This window comes from Limulus polyphemus, unplaced genomic scaffold (assembly GCF_000517525.1).
Source record: "Limulus polyphemus unplaced genomic scaffold, Limulus_polyphemus-2.1.2 Scaffold720, whole genome shotgun sequence".
NCBI lineage: Eukaryota > Metazoa > Arthropoda > Merostomata > Xiphosura > Limulidae > Limulus > Limulus polyphemus.
This window is the reverse complement of record NW_013666330.1, coordinates 117,868-141,906: the sequence shown is the minus strand read 5'-3', so window position 1 is coordinate 141,906 and position 24,039 is coordinate 117,868. Positions and strand designations below refer to the sequence as shown.

Sequence of the window (24,039 nt, the reverse complement as noted above, 5' to 3'; positions counted from 1 at the left end):
CAAACAAACAAACAAACAATAAAAAAAGTGAAAAGAACATAAGATATTTAGCTTTATTGACGATCTTACGACTACTCTTCTGAAGAAAATGGTATTTCTATTTCATAGAACCTAATATACATGTACATCACATGCCTCACTAAACTTTTGGAAAGTTACCATATTACACTTCAACGTTATAAACTGCATCTGTTTAAGGCTTTACAAAGTTGTATATAGTATATGTAGTTATAATTCTGTTGTGTCAAACCAGTCCGGCCACATACGAACTTCGATCACTGTAATTCCATGTTCTATGAATAGCCAACATATCCACTTTACAGCTCACCGGCAAGAAACGATTTCAAAAGGATCTTTCCATTTCATTAAATAATCTTGTTCTCTGTGGCTAGCTTTCATTTTCCTTTCTACACCCAAACTATCTGTTATGGCTTAAATTTCGTTTCGGTTCAACCTTAAGCGAACCAGTGGAGCTTTAAAACCAGGGACGCAAAATCTTTCTGCTCGTCTACGTAAGCTGTTGAATGGAGAAATGTCACATACACGACAAAAAGCTGTTATCAATCAAAACAAGAGGGAATCCTCAATATCCGCGACACTTGAAATTCTTTTAGGCAGGATTAGAGTATATTATTCTACGAGACCTTTGTTTCCCTTTTTATTAGTTATATTTTTGTGCGCCAGCAATAATATGTCTGGGTCGCGCATATACCCGATTCGATTTTATTACTCAAATTGAAATTATTTTAGGCAGGATTAGAATAAATTAATCTACGAGACCTTCCCCCCTTTTTTTTATTAGCTATATTTTTGTGCGCCAACAATACCAAGCGTGGGGCGCGCGTATACTCGATTCAGTTTTATTACTCATCAGGATTTTTACCAGCCTACCCTCAAACTGAAATTATTTTAGGCAGGATTAGAGTAAATTAATCTTGGTTGTGGTCAAATACATCAATCAAAAGGATCTGTCCTCCTGAGTCGAAAACTGTAATTAGACCTCAAATCGGTCAAGAGATGACGGAGTTATGAGGTAAACGTTTATACTTGAAAGAAGAAAAAAAAACAGCCATCCTATGAGCCGCTCATCCGCGGCTAAAAACTGGATTCCAATCTTATAAATCGGTTAGAAAGATCTGTTTCTGCTTATATATTGTGAAGGTTACTTCGTACCTTACTCGTCTTAGTATAAGTCATAATCTTCAGCTCTGCCCCAAGACTCTTCCGTTTTCATCTTCCCTACATTTTCCTTCTATCTTTTTTTTTTTGTTTGTATTGATCAGTATCTCACCAAAACTTCAAATCTATTATTTTCACAGTAATTTTTATCACGTATATGTGAAAACTTGTTGTTGTTGGTAAACAGATATAAGTAACCAGTGTTTATTCTTCGTTTTCAATACTACAGACAATGAACTTTAACTATGATGATGATGTTATTGATGACGAGTATTATTATTATGGAATAACAAAGATTTTTTCAATTATCATTATTATGACGATAATGGTGACTATAATGTTCCTACTAATCAAAACTGTTGTTTTCATTTGCTTGTTTGTTTTCATGTGAATGTGGCTGTGTATTAGCGAGCAAATATTAAAAACAAAATCAATTTTGGTTGTAGTTATTGGTTTGTATTAGGTCGTCAAGAAATTAATATCGCGTTTTGGAACACTTTCATTACCCCCCCCCCCAAAAAAAAACGTATATCACGTACAATAGTTAAACGAACCTCCTAAACGTCACATTAGTGTCCCCTATATAATGTGTAAAGTTTAGTATACTCTAAACCCTTACGGTGATGGCACACGACGAGACACACATTCGGCATGTAATGCTGTTTGAATACAAGAAAGGAAACAACGTCTCTGTAGCCACAAATAATATCAAAGAAGTTTATGGAAATGTTTTGAACGTTTGTAAGTGTCAACGATGGTTCAGCAAATTTTGTTCAGGTGACTTTAGCCTCAAAACTTTGATGGCAGGGGCCGACATGTTGGAATTGATATTGATGCTCTGAAGATACTTGTTGAGTCTAACCCAAGGTAACACACTCTTGAAATGGCCCTGAAATTGCATGTCTCTCATGAAACAATACGTAAACATCTAAGGAATATGGGAAAACATCATCGACGATCATCGTTTCCAACGTGTGAATGTTGTTTCGTCTCTTTTGGCACGTAATGCACGTGAAACAGTTTTGGACAAAATTGTCACCGGTGATGAAAAATGAATTCTCTATGCAAATATTAAACGCCAAAAACAATGGTTCAGTCCTAGACAAAAACTACTTCCGACTTCAAAACCTGGACTCCATCCGCAGAAAGTGATGCTTTGCATTTGGTGGGACATCAAAGGAGTAATTCATTTGAACTCCTCAATGCAGAGATCTATAGTCAGTAACTGGAACGTTTAAATCAAGCCCTTTATCAAAAACGCCCTTCACTCATCAGTCGGAAAGGTGTTCTTCTTCTCCACGACATTGCACGTCCACATGTGGCACATTTAACGCAACACAAGATCATGGAGTTTGGTTTGGAAGTTCTCCCCCACCCACCATATTCTCCAGATATGGCACCATCAGATTACCATCTTTTTCGTTCGCTGCAACACCATCTTAATGGGAAAACGTATGCAAATGTGGAAGGGGTTAAAGAGGACATCGAAATGTTTTTACTTCAAAGCCAAGTGATTTCTTTAATCAGGGCATTAACAACCTGATTGTAAGATGGAAAAGCATCATCTATAATAAATGTTTTGTTTTGATATATAAGTTGTTCGGCTTTTTTCATCTAAAAAAAGCGAGATTAATTTCTTAACAACCTAATACTAACAGACAGTGTCGCAATATTTAAGCAAGCATTCATCATCATGCACCTGAGCTTTTATTTTTTAATTGAATTCTTAGAATTCCAGGATCGGTATTGGTCTTAGTTTCATGTTTCGTAGCCTGCTTATTCTGAAAGTGTGGTTAGTGAGATGCTTAATCTTCCATAATTTAGTAGTCTCTTCTATGGTAATTACTTTTTGGTGTTATATTAAAAAAACACAAGTTAATATAAACTCTTCATTATTTCTCACTGGCCTTGCTCGACCCGTCAAAAAATAACGGGTTGGAGTTTCGTAAAAAAAACCAGTGGCCCTCGCCCTTCCTTCAGCGAGCTTTGTCCACCAAATTTACCCCTTTATCATAAAATAAAAACAATCGCATATTGAGAAAATGAAAATATTTGTGAAGTACACTCTAAAAATCAATAAAAATTGTGTAAACTTAAATTAAAAATTACTCTAACACGAGCGTTACACACATACACAGAATTACAGCTGACTTTTATATATATTAGATTTTAATCAGCAAAAAAAAAGAGAGTAATATCACGTCAAAGTTCATGACTTTTATAAACATATATAAAAATCATATCCAACTAATATTTAATTTTTTTTCTTATTTATCAATTTATTCTCCACATTATGACTATAACAGCAATCCATCGATATATCACATGTACCGGAACGTACTTTTCCAATTACGTCATCTAACTTGATATAACCAAAAAATTACAGTTCAAGTGCTGAAAGAAGATGAAGCACCCAAAACCAATGTGACTAAGGTTTATAATAAAAATTATATCACAAAATTTAAAATTAAAAATTAATTTCAAGTAACATTATTAGTTAAAACTAAGAGCAATACGTTTGGGAGAAAGAAAAAAAAACACGTTTTATTCAAAAAAGTAATAATATAACTGAAAAAAAACGTCTCGAAAACCTAATAAAAACATACGAATTATGGTCACTAACCTCTACCTTAGGTGTTTCTAAAACTCAACATGAACTTCGCAATGTCTACGTCAAATTAAATATATGCATAGACAAAAACGTAAATCGAACTGAAAAGGTGGAATTCACGCCAGTCCTCGTGGACGTTCGAAGTATTATATACATACTTAAGATAGCAATATCTGGTCACAGATTTGTTGCTAAGCGACACAGACGAACGAAGCGATACCAAAAGACAACTGGTTTTATATATATTAGATTTATCTATTACCAGCTAGTTTCTAACTAAGTTATACTACTATTTTTCGAACTCACCTTTAGTTAATGTAATTAACTATTTTTAGCCCGTGGTTTGAATTAATTGATCCTGTGTCTCAAATTGCTAAGGTTCACAAACTTCCTTACCGGGGTCGTGGTTGAGGTCAAACCCTCAGAATATGTTATTCTCACTGCAGTTCACATAATTGCTATGAGAAAATAGCATGGCATTGTATCTGGAATGTCTCTACAATTTAGTGTCAAGATTTATACGTGAAACCTATTTCTCTGCCGATAATACTGCAATAGCTAAACGACCCTCCAGAAGGGAGGAGAATGGTTCGGTGTAGTAGAGGAGAGTGATATTGTTCTTGATTTTCATTATCTTGTAATGTTTTATAATGTGTCTTAAGTATGTCCCATACACTATTTGACTGTGTTACAAAATCTGTAATATGTCTATATTATACTAAGAAATTTAAATTTTGCAAGCTGAATAAATAAAAACCTTCAGGGTGAAGAATATTTTGTTGTATAGAAGAAAAGCCTGCAGTGAAATGGTGCAGCACCCTTATTTACATGACTCATCTGGATCTCTGTGCTTTAAATGTTCAGACAAATAAAATAGATAGTTTTACTCAAACTGATTTGAATCGCGTCTGTCTTTCACAATTATATTAATTACTTAATTTGTTAGTTTCACTGCTGATGTAATACATTGCTTCATAAACTGGTGTTCTTCAGAATTCTGGTTGTCCATGTTTGTTTGCAATCCCCGTAGTTTTATACTGTGCTTCGGTCACTGATACTTCTTTTGTCTTGCGGATAAATTATTTTATTAGTTGTTGTAAGACTTCTCATTTTTAAGTCAATTTTTCACGATTAACCTTACATTATTAACCTAATTACGGAAACCTATATTACCTCGTGTTATATTTATCTAGACTCCACTGTTATGTTCACATACAGCCCCTTTCTCTTCAACCAAACCACCTGGCCATGCTGGGCCTGCAATGTGTCAAGAGAGCTGTTTTCCAGGCTGACTATGTCCAAGACCATATTTTAAAATGTTTTCACAGCCTGAGCTTCCCATCCCTGCTGATTGGGATATGATCGGAACTATTAGTATCATTTGTGTAAGATAATGTTGAATAATGACTAAAACATTATCAATGTCTTTAACAAAAATTATACTTTTATCACAGTTAAACAATTCTTACGATATGCTTTCCTCAATGCCATAGTTATTTTTGTATGTACCATATTACTAAGCAAATTAGGTAAAATTTATTTATAAATATCAAACGAATTAAAAGACACATTTCAATAACAAATTCGCTAAAACTAACCAAGAAATAAACTTTATGGAATTCCCCCTTATTTTTGAGCTCCTCTTTTCACTAAGGGGTGTACCCCAAGAAGCAGGCATTTTTAGGACTCATTTTCTGTAATGAAATAACATACTTTCAACTACATCTCAATTTGGTGCATTTATCACATTTTGAACAATTCTTATGGTTTGCTTACCTTAAGAGTCCAACTAAGAGGTAACAATAAAATGATGAGTGTCTACAGTTCCTTTTTCTGTCTTTAATTGTATTCTATGTTTTGTCTGTGGTTATGGACTATTGCTCTAAATTTCCAATAGTGGGGGCTTCTGTGCAATACACTGAGGTCAATATTGCTCCCCTCTTCTTTACACGTTTTTTACATTCTATCATCCGTGTGGATGACAACTTCTGAGGATTTGTTTGGACAACCCGAAATGTATAGAAGTTCACAGATGTCTGTATATAGTAGAATGTGAATTTGCCGGGGATGTGTAATGCTGACTTGACAGATCCATATCTACAAAGGTAATATTTACTTCAGTACGTAGTATCATCAGATTAGTCTGAATGTATGCAGAGTTTACCTTGATAATTTCACAACTCACAGCATGTTTAATTAACCATTATACTTGTGACGCGCAACTACTATAAATACCTTGGAAAAACTTTTAAAACATGCTTTGTGTCATATTTGAAATGTATTACCAGCAGGACAATAATAAATCATTTGGACTTAGTGGCAGGCACGTAAGTAAAGACATGTTTCGTTCAATGTAACGACATAGTTCCATTTCTGACGTGTCAGATATCACTCATATAGTTATCAACAGTTGGTCTTCTCTTTGGTTATTTGCTTTAGGAGAAACTTGCGAACACAGTTTTTGCATTCCTTTCATAGATCCAACTGTATATAGTTCTTTGTTTTATCTACAATGATCTGCTGTTTTATTGGGTTACTTCTGGTAATAATCATTTCTTCACTGCCTCCCGTGTGCGCCTGATATCTGATCGTGAGGTAGCCTACTAGAATCGCGTTTCTTCCTTTGCTTTACTGACACAGGAAACACAATATTCAAAATGCTACAATTTCGTGCTTTGAGCATTATTATATTCATGAAATAGGAGAAAATTAGCGTCGGATATTCCAGCCACCATAATTTAACTGAATTACACTGTTTGTTTGGTTTAGTGCAAAGCTAATTAATGGGCTATCCGCACTCTGTCAACAGATAGGAATTAAAACCCGGATTTTAATGTTGTATGTACGTAACTTACCGCGGACCCACCGAAGGACACATTAAGTGTCAGGGCTTTTAATCACACACCACGAAGATGACCATGATTGTATAACAATATTATTTATTTAAAAACAACATATTTCATATTGAGTACTTACTTGAAGTTATTTATATTCGTTAACTAAATACTTTCAAACAAAATTTGAAAAATAAAACTAATTTAAACTTAGCATATGTAAAAACACCTCCAGTTAGTTTTTATCGTGTAAAGATTTCTATAGTAGGATATATTACCTATGAAAAGGTATTTCTTAAAGGTTTTTAGGGAAGATTCTAAATCACTGTCTATAAGTCAGTTCTGGGAAACGATAAAGAAACACATGAGCCTTTTCAATCGTGAATAACAATAAACAATAATGAAAGAGTCTCAGTGGTTTCATGTTTACTTTTAATTTATATGATCCATACTTTAACATACATTTATGATGTGCACGATCTTTAACATTAATAAAACAAAAAATAACTTTTTTTAAAGTCACTTTTAGAAAAAGCTCGAGGTTAAGCTGATATTTTTGTCTACTTCTTGCTACAATTTCTATGCATTACCTTTAAGTATTACATCCTTATCAATGTCATTCACAGATCAACTTGCCATGTATGCAGTGTAAATTTCTTTTCGCCACTAACGATACTCAAGTATGAACAATTATAATTTTGTACACAAGCTGTTTTTCAGATTATCATATTATCAAATATCCACTTTTTCTCTAATTTACAACTGAAAAAAGATTCATATTTTGTAGTTTCAGTCTACGCTATTTAACTAACATGACACTGTATTATTTTAAAGATTACACGGCCATTATCGGTAATTAACCTTTTTACCAAAATACCCCCCTCCCCCGGCTCAGCAGTAAGTCTGAAGCTTATAATGTTAAAAATCAAGTTTCAATATCTATAATGAACAGAGCACAGATAGCCCATAGGGTAACTTTGTGCTTAAAAGCAAACAATCGACTCCCTGTTAGGGAATTATACTGGTAAGTAAAAACTTCAAAACTGTAGTTATTTTTTCAGAAAATATATTTTAAAAAAGACAACTTTCCTGAAACTTAACCTGAAATTGAAATTTCCATACTCTACTGTGGAAAATAGCTCTTTAACGTAATATCCTATTTTATTTCTTCTCTTTAGTTTCTACTTTGGAAAATAGGCTACTACTAGCTAAACATATATAATATTCTATTTGTTTTCTTTATTTCATACCGTGATAAATAGGCTACTACTAAACACAGTATTGTACTTGCTCTCTCTTGTTTCTACTGCTTATGTATCTTTATGTAATTATAATTACTAAACGCATCAGTCAAATGCGACATATTTTGTCAAATGCGCTTCTTATCACTTTTTCAAAATAAAATTACTTATACTGTTTTGCGAGTTTTGGAAGATAAATTTATAAAATCCAATAATTCATCATACTTTCTCAAACTTACTTCAGCTTCATAAATTCAAATTTAAAATTCTCTGGTTCTTAATATTACCGTAATCTACAAGGTGATTACAAAGAAAACTCAATATTCAAAATGATTATATCTTAAAAACACGCTTGATTTTTTTTCTATCTAGGAAAAAAGAATTTCACCAGAGGCAATTGGTAATCATAAGTATACTTCTTCTTACAATCTTATTCCCATTTTAGTATGAAGCCAGCTGCTCAGGTCATCCCTTTTCATAGATTACAGCCCCTTGCATCATTTCTAGTTGCACCAACCTCTTTCATATCCCTGCCCACCACATCTCTCCACCATATTCTCTTTCTCCCCTATTTTTTCATCCTTCCATTGACATTTCCAACACTCTTTTCGATGCACATCCTTCTTCACTTTTTACATGTCCAAACCCCCCAAGTCTTGCTCTTCTTGCTTTCTTCTGTGATCTTAGACATCAATTCTTTTTTTTATGTCATCACTCATTAATCCTTCTCTCAAACACATTCACTGTATCCATCATAACATCCTCATCTCAATTCTTTCTAAAATACCCTCTTCCTTCCTTCTTATGGCCCAAGTTTCTACTCCATAAAGCAGAACTAACCTATCTACTGTTTTGTAAATTTTGCTCTCAAGCTTCCCACCTTCCCTGAGAATTCTCTCCATTTATCCCATATAGCTCTTACTCTTTACCTTACTTCCACCTTGCAACCTCCTCACTAATGTTAGAGCCTAGATCCCTTGACTGCTTTATATCAAAGTTGCTACTGCTGTCTTTTATCTTCCCCCTCTGCTGCTTAGCATTACTGCCATTTTCCTGCTGCTTACCTTTAACCCACCTTTCTCTAGATTTTTGTACCACATCCTGCATCTCTTCTGCAATTCTTTAGTATCCATTGATCCTTGCAATCTAACTAATCTTGCTACTATTTGTAAAACAATGTCAAGCAACGGTTGCCCTATGTTGCACACTGACATGTATTTAATTCAAATCACCAATCTTATGTTGTTTATAGAGAAAGAAGAGAAATAAAAACAATTTAGGTATGCAGTGTTTTATAAGACACTGTACCCCATCCAAGATTTATTGAATAAAACTTAATTCTCAATGTGCCTCTGGTAAAATTTTGTTCCCCTAACACAAGTTGTGTTTAAGAAACAAGAAGTTTATTTAGTGTTTCATTTATAGCTACCCTGTACACCTAAAGTCAATTACTTTCTGCTTTATACTTTGTATGTTAAAGAACTAAAATCTGGCAATATTTCTGGAAAATCATATTATTTTCTGAATGGTATCTAGTGAACTTTACCTTTAAATATCATCCTTATTAACATACTTAAGTTGTGAACTTCAACTTTTGAATCTTGTATGTACGTAAGTACAGAAAGAAATATATAAGAAGAAATTCAGAGATTAAGTATGTGTAAAGCAGGAGTGAATTGACTTTAGATGGTGACTACAAAGAAAACTCTATGTTTAAGATTACTATATTTTAAAATGTCTTTCATCAAGGAGAACAAAAGTTCTCCAGCGACACACTAAGAACTGTAAGCATTATATGTATACAACCATGTATGTATGTACATACACGCATTTACTTTGATATCTCTCAAAGTTAAGTCAAGAAACATAAAAATTAGCATGTTTTTAAAAATTTATTAAGCACATTCTAATTCTGTATTTACAATATTTTCCAGCTCACAAACTTATGCAACAAATAAAATTAAAATAGCAGCAAGAAACAGTTAATTTAAAATAGTAATAAAACTATTTTCATATCATACAATTAAAATTTTAAATGTTTCCAGTTTATAATTAGCTAAAAAACAGTTATTTTAAAGTATAATTCAAAGGCTGAATAACAATTGAGAACAAATTTCACACTTAATTTTCTTGTTTTATTATCATAAAATACTAGTATCAAGAGCAGATACTCTATAAGTATAAATTATTACTAATGATAATTAATCTCTCACATTTAGCACTGTTAGATCATACTAATCTGAAGCTGCAAAACAAGTCTCTTATAACATTAAATTAATGGGTGTCTTTTCGTTTACTCTACTTTATTTATTTACTTTGTTCATTACTACAATCAACTATGTAAAATCAACTCAGTACGATGAAGCTACAGTTGTTTATTGTCATATTTTTAGATGAGCAAAATGTCTTCCTTCAGAGTTACAATAAAGACTTATGGAAAACAAAAATTTAAATTCCAAAAACTTTAAAAATGACTGTTGAGTAACAGAGAAGAATTTTGTTAGGCATACTAAAAATGCTTAGCAAAAAAAAAACTAAAGAAAAAGATTAATTTAGTAATTATTTAACTAAAACTAATTACTTATGAATTTCTTTTCCTTCTTTTCTATGTAAAATCAACTCAGTACGATGAAGCTACAGTTGTTTATGGTCATATTTTTAGATGAGCAAAATGTCTTCCTTCCGTTACAATAAAGACTTATGGAAAAACAAAAATTTAAATTCCAAAAAATTTAAAAATGACTGTTGAGTAACAGAGAAGAATTTTGTTAGACATACCAAAAATTCTTAGCAAAAAAAAAAAAAACTAAAGAAAAGATTAATTTAGTAATTATTTAACTAAAACTAATTACTTATGAATTTCTTTTCCTCACAAAAATGTAAATTTCGGTGAAGCAAAAATGGAAGGCAATAATCTTTTTTTTTGTTACTCATGCTGCAGTTGACTTGTTCATGGCTTATAGGTCTTGCTTGGAAGAGCAAGGCAATTGAATTTAAAGCCTCATAATTAATTAGTACAGTAGAATGTTATGCAAAAATCCGCAAGAAACAGATATAACTAAACTTTATAGAAAGACAATATTGCACATAGCTCAAACAAGATAGAAACATGGTTTGATTTTATTTTGCTAACATTTAACTTTCCACTGATAAATCACATACACACACACATACATCTTTGTTGGACAACTTAAAACAATAAATTGTCTCCTGGCTTAAACACATTTGTGAAGATAAAGAGATAAAAAATTAAGGATAATGAAATTAAAACATACTATCACCTATGACAAATAAAACCATTTGAACAGTCTCACAACATGCACGCATACCCAGAATTACTACTGAAAAAGAAAGTGCGAAACATCTTTTATATGACATCATATGAGATACTGAGTTTTGAAAAATTAACGTATAGCTCAATCAATATTTGAAATAAGATATTCCAATAAACAATATCACAACAATGATTTAAAACATCACGAAACTGAAAAGAAGGATTAACCAAAATATAAATTTGTTAAATGTATTCTAATAAATTTTGTCTTCAATCGCTACCAACCTTTTATTCACTTCATTAACAATGTTATGAATAGCTGTTTCAATAAATAAAACTTTATATAATATGAAACATAACAAGAACAAGCACAACTCCACAGCAATTACAACACACTGGACTACATAAAACTATTTTTCAAACTTTATTAATCACTTAGCAAGGTACTTGATTAGAAAAAATAATTACTGGTTTATTCAGAATGGGTGTACATTTCTGAAGTTTTGGATAAACTTTTCATCACATAAAGCAACTGTAGACTTTAATACTAGGTAAACTGACAAAGAAACCCATGAACAGGTTGAGTGAAAAGCCTAGCTGTACAAATCTGACAAACTGTATGAACTGTCTCGGGTACCACAGAGAGGCTCCCTAGCTTCGAAAATCACAATAACTTTGATACATTTAGACTTTATAAGTTATGTATTTATTAATAATTAAATGTAGTTCAGCTGACTGTGTGTGTTTGTGAACCACAAATAAATTCAATATAAGCAGTTCAGAGTAAGAACCATAATAGTGTTCGAACAGTTTGAATATGAATCTAAAGACTAATTTTACAAAGTTCAACTCCAATGTGAAGATAGTTTACCTACATTTTGTAGGGAGTCCTGAGGAGTTACAGTAGTTTTTAGTACTAAGAACAGAAATAAGCTTATCAATATTAGTTAAAACTAAAAACACCATCAAATCATTAATTACATTTTTATATTTCGTTGTCTTTAAACTAGTAATTTTTATAGTTAAAGACTTCACAAACTGTAAATGATTTTTTTTTACATATTCTTGTATGTGATTTCTCTAAATGCATATAGATGAGAGATATATATGATATCGCAACTGGCAATAATTTTTATACTGTTACAAAACTGTAAACAAACATGCCAGCATTCTATAACAATGGTAATATTGTTTATAAAAAAGACAAATATTTACTTAGTTGTAACTAAGATTAGTTAACATATATCCTATCGACTTAGGTTCAAAAGTGTCACAATTTCATATTTAACTGCAGTTTTTAACATTTCAACATTAAAATGTTTTTTGGAGAAGAAATGTCACAGAAGTTATGGTTAAAATTCCTTCAATGTATATAATATAGCTAGTTTAGGTGATAAGTCTTGAAACGTGATTGATGATGCTTGGCTAACTAAAGGTGACTGATATTTTGATGATTTAATTTCAATTACAAATGTTCAGGTTCTACAAAGACTATTGTGTTCCGAAATGGAGAATATGCAAAATTTTCAAAATGATATTACTCTTTTTAACAGTTGTAAAAGGGTTGCTTGGTTAGTTGTTTACACAATTAGCCTTCTATGCCCTGTCTATCAAAAGGTATTGAACCTTGAATTTTAGCATTGTTTGTTCCTAAACTTACAGCTGACATACCCGGGGACTTACGAAAGAGTGCCCTACTTTACTTTTTTAAAACAGTAACTTTGAGCAACATTGATTAGACTGATATGATAATTATGAAAGCATAGGTAAACATACAGAACTGTGAGGAAACCTGATAATACATTAGTGTGCTAAGACAATCACACAGCTTTCATTTAGACCAGATTACAAATGGAAGGTTGCATCCATAACAGGAAATTATCAAAGTTAACAATATTTGATCTTAATCAGGTCATTTTTCAAACTTAAATATAAATATTATTTTCCATGACTCACATATAATTCTTTGCCCTACCAACATTTCCTTGACTCGTACAAATTCTGTACAATAAGAGTAGAGCCCCTTTACCTTCTGGTTTTCATATTCATTATTGACAAATCCAAGTACAGTAATTATATTTATTATATGCTACTCTTTGTATATACAAAGATATGATTCAGAAATATCACGAATAAAAAGATTTGCTTTTTTTTAAATAAAAATGATGAGACATGCATATTTTAAGTAACGAAGCAAAGCATTCTGGGATTCATTGCCTTTGATAATTTTTATGCCCTTTGATTTTCATAGCATAACTTTTAGTGTTGATGAAATAAACATGAGCACTAAATACTAGCAATTTTAACACAGTAAAAAATGGTAAATGTGTCTGTTTCAGATAACCACTTAAATGATTAAATATTATTCCTTTGTTGTCAAGACAACCAACTGGAGGTATTAGCATGGTAAGTCAGTTATACTTGAATATTGGAAACTCGCATGGTGCTATTACTAATATATGAGCTTATAAAAGTAAAGAATATGTCAACCATACTATATCTAGTGCCAACGAGGCCTTTTGGTTGAATACAGTCACTCTAACAAGAATGTGCCTGAAATAACAGTATTGCTATATTCAAGAATGGAAGACTTGTTATAGGAATAACTTAAGGTATAGATTTGCACTGTCTGTTTATATAATTTTCCAATTTTCTGAGTGGTTTTATTACTTGTTCCTCAAAACAAAGAATATATTTATTCCCTTACATAAAAAATGCACACAAAGATGGTTATGGAAGAATTTATTGGTAGCTTAGAAGTTGCACACCTTACAAAAAAAAACCCCGCATGACAGAATGCTCTTTAAGGTTGAATAGTCTTTTTAAACATTATTAAAATTACCAATAGTTTTAAAAAATAACATTTATTGTTAACAAGAGCCTATAATATACTAAAACATCTATTGTGAAAGTTTAATTTGTATATTCTAGTTTATTGCTAGTAGTAGTAGTAGTATTTTTTCCAAAAAAAAAAAAGTTGAGAATTTTTAATAAGATGAATCACCTTCTAGTTTTCATTTTCACCAAGAGTACTATTATATTCTATTTGTGATTTATTTTTTACAAACAGTTACATTCCCTTATTCTGCACTTATTTTAAACAAATGTGACAGGTAAAATATTTGGTAACATACTTTGTTATAGTCACAACAATAACTATATAATAATTTTTCTTCTGAAAATCAATTCCTAACAACTTCCTGTAACTATATTTCTATTACACATTACTCTTTGTTTTCTGACAGTTACTGTACATTTGTTTTGGTACATTGCAAATACTCTGGTCCCACAAAGCTATCAGCATTCTTTTTCTCAAAGAATATCTATGCCTTCTGTACTTCTTTAAAAATGCTCACTTGGCAAATAACATCAATTCATTGACCATAGATATTTAACAATAATAATTCAATATAAAGTAACTATGCTTAAGTAAATAAAAGTACTAAATACCACTGCATAGTGAATGAGAACAGTTTTATTTTGTGTCAAATTCCATTATAATCCCAAAACCTGTATTTAAACAGAGTAAGTTTCAAAGCAATGTTGGTATTTCAAAGATAACAGAAAACACACATGAACCTAAAACAAATATGTTCCTAACTCAATTTCAATGTTTCCACCAATTAAGAACATTCTTGTACACACATTGTAAAAAATAAACAAGTGCTTATCATTAAGTACCAACAAAAACAATTTAAAGATTGCACCCAATAGTTTCTTTGTGAATGTAACGTGGAATCATAGCATAGTTATTACAAGCTAGAAAAAGGGTCTACGGAGAAATAAGTGGTGTAACTATTAAAAAATTTTCCAGTTGTTAAATAAGTTTAAAAAAAAATTACTCTGGAGTAGTTTTATTCAATAATGCCTCAATTTTAAATGCCCTACAGATGTACAGGTACTGCCATTGAATCTCTTATTATCTACTTCTGCATGAAGTTTTCCTGTGAACAATGTTCTAGTATTCACGCTGAAGTCTTTATCTGTTATTATGCTGATAATTTGTAGAAACTTTCAATAATATACAGTTCATCCATCTCAAAGGACTTCAGTCTACTGGAAACTAGCATGTGATATCGTTAAGGACATAGCAGAGCTCCAATCAATGACATGTTGATCAAAATTAGTTGAATGGACAGCAACTGCGTGTTGTAGAAACACAACTGTAGAGGACAACATTTCGAAAGTTTTCCACCTTTGAGCTTCAGGTAAGTGTGTGTATATGGTGTAGTCAATCTTTATAGTATTCTCTCCACAATCCACTAGAATACTACAAGGACCTACTATACCATATGCACACTGACCTGAAGACGAAAGGCAGAAGATTTTCGAAACGTCGTCCCCTACACTTGTGTTTCTATAACAAGCAGTTGCCATCCATTCAACTAAGTTTCATCATAAATACTCTGCCTAAACAATATATCAAAGAACAGTAATGTGTTCTTTATGGAGAGAGTTTGTATGACACAGAAGTTCAGATCTCATTATACTGGATAGTTTGGGTGAGTTGTGAAGTTTACTGAAGATGATTTCTTTATAAACCTTCCATTTTCTAATATTGAACACAACCTTATAGGACCAATACTGGAATTATATTACAGTGATATATTTCACTATTCTGCCAGTATCTCAAGTATATGATAGGAAACTTTATTTTTATTTTCTTGTCATTTTCGTTTTGTATCTTGGCTGCAAAAAGTTTGATCAGTTTTGAAGTAAACCAGACACTGACAGATGCATATATATGTGGCTTAGATTTGCTGTTAGGTGATCTTTGGTGGATAGCATTATAAGTCCAACTTGGATGAAACTGAATGAGTCTTTTTGGTATACATTACAGATTTTTATGATATTCTTAGATAGAAAAAACAATCAAAAAAGTTGGTTATGGCAGAGTGGAGAATTTTATGACTTGAAGAGAAGATACATGTTACAAGTGGAGAGATGGAGGTTAAGTCAGAATGTAAGGATGTTTAGAAAAAAAGTCAAGTGAGTGTAAATGAGGTTATTATGTTGAAAAGAAAGGTATCTTGAATATTTTGTTCGCAAGATCAAAGGATGAAAGTGCCATCAACATACTGTTTCCACATTCTTCATTTTACAAGGTAGACTGTACAGGTTTAATTTCAAGAACTTTCATGTAAACATCAAGGCATATGAAACAGGAAATAAGTGTTGTTTGTGAACAGCAAGAATGGTTATATGCAGTACCGGTCAACCAAGTAGAAAAATTACAGTTTGTAAAACTAGCAGAATAGAGGCAAGAGTGATCTGTTATTATTATTATTACCATTATATCTAAATAATACCTGGGCCCCACTCAATTTTAATAAAGTCCTGGTTACATGATGCAGTCAACATTTAAGATGGAAGTTAGCTTCAGAAAAAGAGACTTGTGATAGTTACAGGTAATGAGTAGAGCTAAAGCCATAACCAAAGTAGAGCAGCCTCACGGGGCCTAAAATGGTGAGGGACAGCAAAATGACCAAAATTATTTACAACAGTACTCACAAATGGGGGGGGGGGGCAAATATGATATCCAGCCCCAGGCATTGACTTGCCTAGTTATAGCTCTACAGTGTCAACAGTAGTGCTAAGAAATATTTGTGTGCCAATAAGGCTACCAACAGGTTTCAGTTTTTAATTCAATTTTTCTAACTTCTTTGGCAAATAGCTCAATTTTTCATAAAACGTTTCAGGTTATTCATGAGAATGTTTAAAATACTGGGATAGGTTACGGTAGTAAAAATCTATGATACTTACAAAGGGCCAGTGAAAAGAATAACTGTTTATCATGGGTAAGCTGACGTTCTTTGCCATGAAAAGAATATAAAATCATTCAATACATTTATGAAAGTTGCCAGTTGAAGACTTCAGCACAGAAACCAAAATATCATCTACACCAAAACTCCACACAGATACAGTCATTGCAAACTATTCAACCAAAAATTACACAAAAAAAAAAAGTTGTAAAGATTTATGGAAAATAACACCTATGTTTTAAACATAAAAAACATACCACAAAAAAACCAACAAAAAACGAGTCATTATAACAACTTATAATTCAATCAAGTTATTTTTCTAATTTTTTAAAGAACAATTTTATCCTCAAAGAAATAGTTTTCTCAATTTAATTGATTATTAGGGTAATATTTGAAAATTCTGTAGCCTTGGGACAAAAACCAACAATGCTACATAAATGGTACATGTGCATTTCATAATATACATTATAACATACTTATGGCAAAACAGAGTATTTGCAGGCTTAAACAGAATTAAAAATTAATTTGATATTTACACTCATAAAAGTAATGGATGACAAAATAACTTAAAAACAGCACTATAGCCAATCGAACAAACTGTAATTTTGATGCAGTAATCAATAGAAATTATATAACCTGACAATTGTATTATGTCACATAACACAACTGTCTAAGAACACAAAATATAGTAATAGAACAGAAATATAAATATTGTACAAAATATGGCAGGCACCATATATATCAATTGAACCAATCACAATCATATTCCTTTCTTGTACAAAGATAATATTTTTAGCATACAATTTACAGTAGCCTTAATGACCCAGTTACCTGGTCTACAAGGTCAACTCTTCCCATAATGCTCAGAACTGTTGTTGAACCCTCAGGAATCTAGAGAAAAACAATACTTTGCTGCTAATCCTCCTACTAATATTGGATCAACACATATAATGTACAATAAGTTTTAATGCAGAAGAAAAGTACAAGAAATATTCTCTACAACAGTATAACATTTTCATTGAGTATTTTAAACAGGGTTCATACACTTTAAAAAAGAATTTCAAAACTTTGAGAACCCATACTCAAGCTTCCAGAACTCTTAAAACACATTCACCAAACTGCCTACCACCAGAAACTGAAACAATCTCAGATCTCAAAAAGCATGAGATTCACAAAGGCTACCATGAAAAATAAACAAGTTACTTTCACTATCAAAACTTTTAAGTTAAGCCAATTATTTGATGGAGGATTTTTTTTTACTGAAACTCCATAATTTTTCTAAGACTGTAACTTAAAACTGCCCATTTTCCAGGATTTCCAGTGATGAAATTTTTAGATCAGATTTTCTCCAACTTTCCAGGATATCAAGGAACTGTGTGAACCCTGTTTAAAGTGTAATTGTCAAAACTGCAAAGACTGAATTTTCTAATTTACCAACTATTTCCAAAATTCAAATCCATTCATTTTTGATCAGTCAGTAACTAATCTGCACTTTCTAAGCTCTTTGCCACTACTTCTAACATTCTTTCCAAGAACACTGGTAAATTTCAAGGTTTATAGATCCAGAAAATAATTATGCAAGTTTTCACATTTTTATTCCAACTTAGAAGATTTGATTTACCTATATGTACTTTTAATAGAACCTTCCAATTCTAAACCTATTTAAGTTGTATAAGTTACGGTAGCCTTGTAAACAAACTTCTATCGTACTTCATCACCATGACTGAAAAATCTTTCTAATTACTTTTAATCCAACAGAATGATTGTTTGGGTGATCGATGAACCAAAAAAGCCTATATATCAATAATTCAGTGATCTATTGTCAGCCTAATGTTAAGAAGAAACAAAGAATAGCAAACGAGCCACACTTCTTTCTTTTTTTTGAAAAAGTTATTATTGTCTTAATTATGTTTTTATTTGACTAATTTTCATGTTGTTTTCGATGCAATTAATATTTTAATTATTAGTACTTCCCTCCCCCCTCATTACAAAACAACATATCACTAACATCTTGATTATGCCTGATAGGTATGTCTGACAGAATAATAATTTTACAGTAATGCATATCATTCACAGCTATATCAAATGACAACAACAATAAAGAAAATTACTTGAGTTTTTCCTGCATCTTGGACCAGATATGTTGGTAAGCCAAGGGATAAAGCTCTCCTTTCTAATTCAATTAGATCTTCAGTTGTTTCTGCTCCCAACACAATCTTTGTTTCACTTCATATTTAAACAAAGAAAGGAGACTTCTATAACAGTTTTCGTTTTACTATTAGAAAATCAAAACTTGAAAAATTAAAAGACAACATTTTTAACTTTATTTAAATCATCCTTTTTTGTCGTTGTTGGCGAGTATAAGCAATATCTGACCACACAAAGCCACTGATAGCAAAAACATTTTTACAGTTAGTACTAACTTGCCTTAAAGCTTAACACACTATCTAAAGTAACATCTCTCCCTACTTAGGTTTATGAATTATCAAATAAAAACTGCTTTTGCTAGTGTATGTGCCCTTTTCTGATTTTTGCTTCAAAAATTAACAAATTATACTATGTGGTCAGTATTTTTACATATCCAGGCTTTGAAACCATAACACCATTTTCCTGGCCATGTATCATAAATTCTAAAAATAATTTCAATCTCCATCCCACTTTCTAAAAAGCTCAAACAATCACATTAATACATACCCAAACTCTTCCCACTGAAGCAACATATCTCCATACTTATTTTCATCTTGAAGTAACAGTCTATGTAACCCTATTGCTGCATGGGCTGCCTGTGCAGCAGTCTTTCCTGTTCCCATTTCTAAACTTATGTTGACAACTAATACCATTTTGAACACATCTGCAACATCATCATCATCATCACTAAGATCATCTGCTTCTGCCTGAATTATAAAAGTATATTTATTGCTCTTATGAGCATATTTCCTCTTTTCTATTTTGTTGTGTATGTATATATTCAACCTTTTGAAAAATCCTAAAAATAATAACTTATCACACTGCAGCAAATTCTGCAATCTCTGCTTAGAGCTATTGGGTATATTTGCAGGGTTAATATCGTTTTACTAATGTTTTGATGTTTGGTTCAATCATAAACTTATATAAAATTCAGGGAGCAAATATTTTAATGAAATTATATTATAGGTAAACTTTTGATTAACTAGTTTTCAAAATGTATATTAACATTAACCCTTTCGTGGCAGGCTTGTGCAATTTGTGGAAATCTAGTTGTGAATTTCACTTGTACAACAATGCATGCAATAACTCCGAGATTTCTTAATGCATCTATTCAAAAAACTAATAAGATTTTGTTAAAAATCATAAGCATCTTATACACAAAGAATGACATTATTATAGTTAAGTTTTTACTAAAAATATAATATTTTTTCCATTGTAGTTACTTGCATTCAAACTATTAACAAATCGAGTAAAAGGTAATTTTAATTTTAAGTATAAAAATACTTTTCTTCATCATATAGTTTCTTATTTCCTTTGCGAAATATCTAGAACCTCCTAAAAGGATATCAAAAGTTTTTAAGGTAAATGTTTCTATTTCATTTTTTCTACCATATCACTAACTGTAGCTATTATCATCAACGTACAATGCAATGAAATAGTTAAAATTAGGAAATAGGAAAAAAAAAAATATGTGCCTTTCAATTTCTAGTAGAATACCTTTAAAGATTTTCCTTTTGTTAAATTTGTAATTTCAGGTCTTATCCTTATTACATATAGTTAATTTTATTTAGTTAGTTTTATTCTGTTAAAACTTAAGTTTTAAGTAGTTTTTGAAAGTTCATTTTCAAATAAAATACTTAAAACTTGGATAAAATAAAACTTTGAATCATAACATACATTATAATATTAATTGCATTCACATACATTGATAGTAAAGATGTCTAATCAAATTTTCAATGTAATGCAGTGACTTGCACAGAAAAAGTGTTTAAAGAGGCTCCCATTGTGAAAGGGTTAATGCATATTACTTGTACTGACAGTGATGCCTATTGCATATAAACTGACACTTATGCCTATTGATATACTGAACATTAATTCTTATAGCTTATATTGACATTGATGCTTATTACTTTAGGTCTGTTTTTTTGACATCAAAATTAAAATATTTTCAATTGTTAAAATACAATATAACTTACTAAATGACAAGAATCCTACAGTATATGGAAATATAATACCATGATTTAACTTCTGCTCTATATGTCATTTAATGAGTTTACAAATTTTGTGGACACTTCTCATGTGAAATATTTACAAGGTAAAGCATGCATTCCCATCTATAGTAATATAATTAATACAACAAGATACTAGACATGATAAAAAACATCTACACTCTTGATTCAATATGATTAACTTCTTTTCAAAAGTATTAAATGTTTTACATCAAGTGGGGTTTCAAGGTCAGCATCTTGGTTTTCAAAAATCCAGCCAGCAGCTAAGTCTGCAGATCTGTTCCCAGTGTAAAAAAGAGCCTGTCAAGGAACAAATAAAGATAGCTAAAAACACTGTCAGACAAAAAAACATAAAATATGATTACTTAATAAATGCACAGAACAATGTTTGGTGAAATATGAAAAAACAACGTTAAAAGTAAATACAGAAATAAAACAAAATCAATTTTTTTGCCAAAAAAATACAGCCTTGCATGTAGAATGATCTTCCATAAGGGGCCTTTTAATTGTAAAAACATTAAATGCACATTAACTTGTACAATGTTTTGCAATTATTTATTCTTCCACAATAAACAAGTATTTTGTTTTTCTTTGCAATTAAATACAACTTATAAAAATGATCAATAATTAAATATATATATATATATTTTTATGAGAATAGATGAGAGTACATTCATGCACAGACCTACTAAATGGCATTGTAGGATCCACAAAAATGTTTCCAACAAAACAAAAAGGAAGAATGTATCAATTGAAGTTAAAGTAACTAAAAATGCACATACTAGATTTTTCTATGTTTCTGTTTGGTACTTCACTCAATATGGTGAGCATGCTTGGATCAGTTGTTTGCAAGAAGCCTAAGTGAAAACTTCATAAAAATTAAAATATATCACTACCTTTTCTGCTGCATTTTTACTGACTCCCATGCCAATTAACATTTTCAAGTAATCTTCATTGGGTTGCCAGTTCCGAGTTCCTCCCACTCCACTTTTAGAGGGATTTTCTTCTCCATCTCCAGCTTCTCGACGTTCTGCCATTGTCTTACAAAGAGAATTCTACATTACAAGATATCTAATAGTAAACAAACAAATAAAAAATGCAGGATTTTACACCTGAAATGAGTTTTTTTATATAAGAAAATAACTTTTTAAGTTCTAAGATCTGACAAAATTTGTTGAAATACTTTTATGGGTTTGAGTAAGGGATTGGTGAAGTTTCTAAGGGCTATCTTTAAAAGGTTGCTAAAAAACTAAGGAAATGCTTGATGACTGAAAAGTTGCTGATGTTGTCCCTCAAAAAAATAAACAAGGAACATAAATGTCGTCAAGAATATTACAGGTTTATTAGTTCTACTTTTATTGTAAATAAGATATTGAAATATATTACCAGACATAAAATATAAAGAACACAACTACATAAATTTTGTTTTAGCCTTGAAAACAATGATATCAATCACATGAGAGTTTGGAATTTTGTATCACCATGAAGAAAGGATATTCCCCTTCAAACTCTCCATAGTTTCCAGTTTCAGACAGGCAGGTAATGTAATATTTAAATGTCTTTCTATTTTAATTGTGTGTCTAAAAATAAACCTGGCATTGGGGGTATTGCTTATCAATACATGTAACTGTGAAAAAGCTGAAGTGCATTTAGAAAGTTAGATTTACCATAATTTTCTAAATATATGCCTTTTATGTAGAAGTTAAAGTGTGTGTTAATACACTGAAAATGTATTTCTGATAGATACCTACCACTCCTTACACAAAGCAATCTTGATCTTCTTTCTGCCCATTGCTAAAACATTTTAATACTCAGCATACCAGTCTGTATACCCCACAAATTCTGTGCCACTTTTGAACATGTATACAGCATGTGACTATCTTCCACCAATAGTATTGCACCACTTATATTGGCACAGCTAGCTCCCTCTAATATTTCCACACAATCCTCACTTTCAAGAATTGGCAGAATCTAAAATGAATAACACTGGCAGTGCCAAGGAAGGGTGAAAAGTGTGTGGGAAGAGGTATGTAACTATCAGAAATACATTTTCAGTGTAAGGAAATGTTAACTTTTGATACGGTCTTACCGCCTCAACACAAAGTTAGAATCCCACACCAAAAAAGTTGAAGGGCCGGTTTAGGCACCTAACAGTGAAACTAAGTGAAAAGTGACCACCTAGAAATAACTGGTGCACTTAGAGACTAGACAGAAACATACACATGCAGGGAACTGCACTACTTCTGGAACAGATATGCTCTTCATCCTGTAAGAAGGAAATGAATCTGACATGGGTGTAAAAACAGGATGTGCACAAGATGAATATGTTCTGAAAAGTTCAATACACAAAAAAAAGGGCATGAGTTTGAAGAGTCCTCCATCGCACAAACCAGACTGGAAAAGAGCCACTCTATGAAACAAAATCTAAAAGCAAACTCATTACCCACATGAGAAGAAACGGCAAGTCAAGGGACAGTTCACCGAAATATACTGATGTAGAAAAACAGTTTTGGATAGGTATTTATCCAACCTCAACTGAACAGATGAGGTTCTACAACCCATTCTCGACATTAGGAGGTTGAGGATCACCCAGATTAAAACAAAATTAGAGTAACATAAACATTATGGCTAGGACATGTAGACCATGTGATTGTTGAATATACAAGACTGTTTAGTGTAGACATTATTTAACTTATTCTGTGAGTTAATATTCAAAGATTGTTTAGTTTTCATGACAGCAGTGTGGAAGATTGATTGTTTTAAAAGTGTTAGTTGTGACAAATTTTTGTGATGCAACTCTGTACAAGTCGTATGCTGTGTTTGCAATTACATTGTTGTCTAGGCTTTCCTAATATTGTTGACATTACATTACTTGAATCTTCAGTATTTTTTTAGGCCTCAGTGAATAAGGTATATATATATATATATATATATATATATAT

At 31.5% G+C, this 24,039-nt stretch overlaps 1 protein-coding gene across 3 annotated transcripts in view; it reads right to left on the bottom strand.

Annotated features, from left to right (window-relative positions):
• Positions 1–14,067: 14,067 nt before the first annotated feature.
• LOC106460160 (probable peptidyl-tRNA hydrolase 2) overlaps positions 14,068–24,039 on the bottom strand; it is a 23,742-nt gene continuing 13,770 nt past the window's right edge. For 2 of the 3 annotated variants that reach the window (XM_013919847.2, XM_022386811.1), the window contains exons 2-6: positions 21,994–22,137; positions 21,308–21,397; positions 19,596–19,795; positions 19,013–19,127; positions 14,068–17,792 (exon numbers count right to left, since the gene is read on the bottom strand). In XM_013919847.2, the coding sequence (XP_013775301.1) occupies positions 17,706–17,792; positions 19,013–19,127; positions 19,596–19,795; positions 21,308–21,397; positions 21,994–22,134 (633 nt within the window). In that variant the 5' untranslated portion in view covers positions 22,135–22,137 and the 3' untranslated portion in view covers positions 14,068–17,705. Of the gene's footprint in view, positions 17,793–19,012; positions 19,128–19,595; positions 19,796–21,307; positions 21,398–21,993; positions 22,153–24,039 lie in introns of all 3 variants that reach the window. The other variant, XM_022386810.1, reaches the window with a different exon arrangement.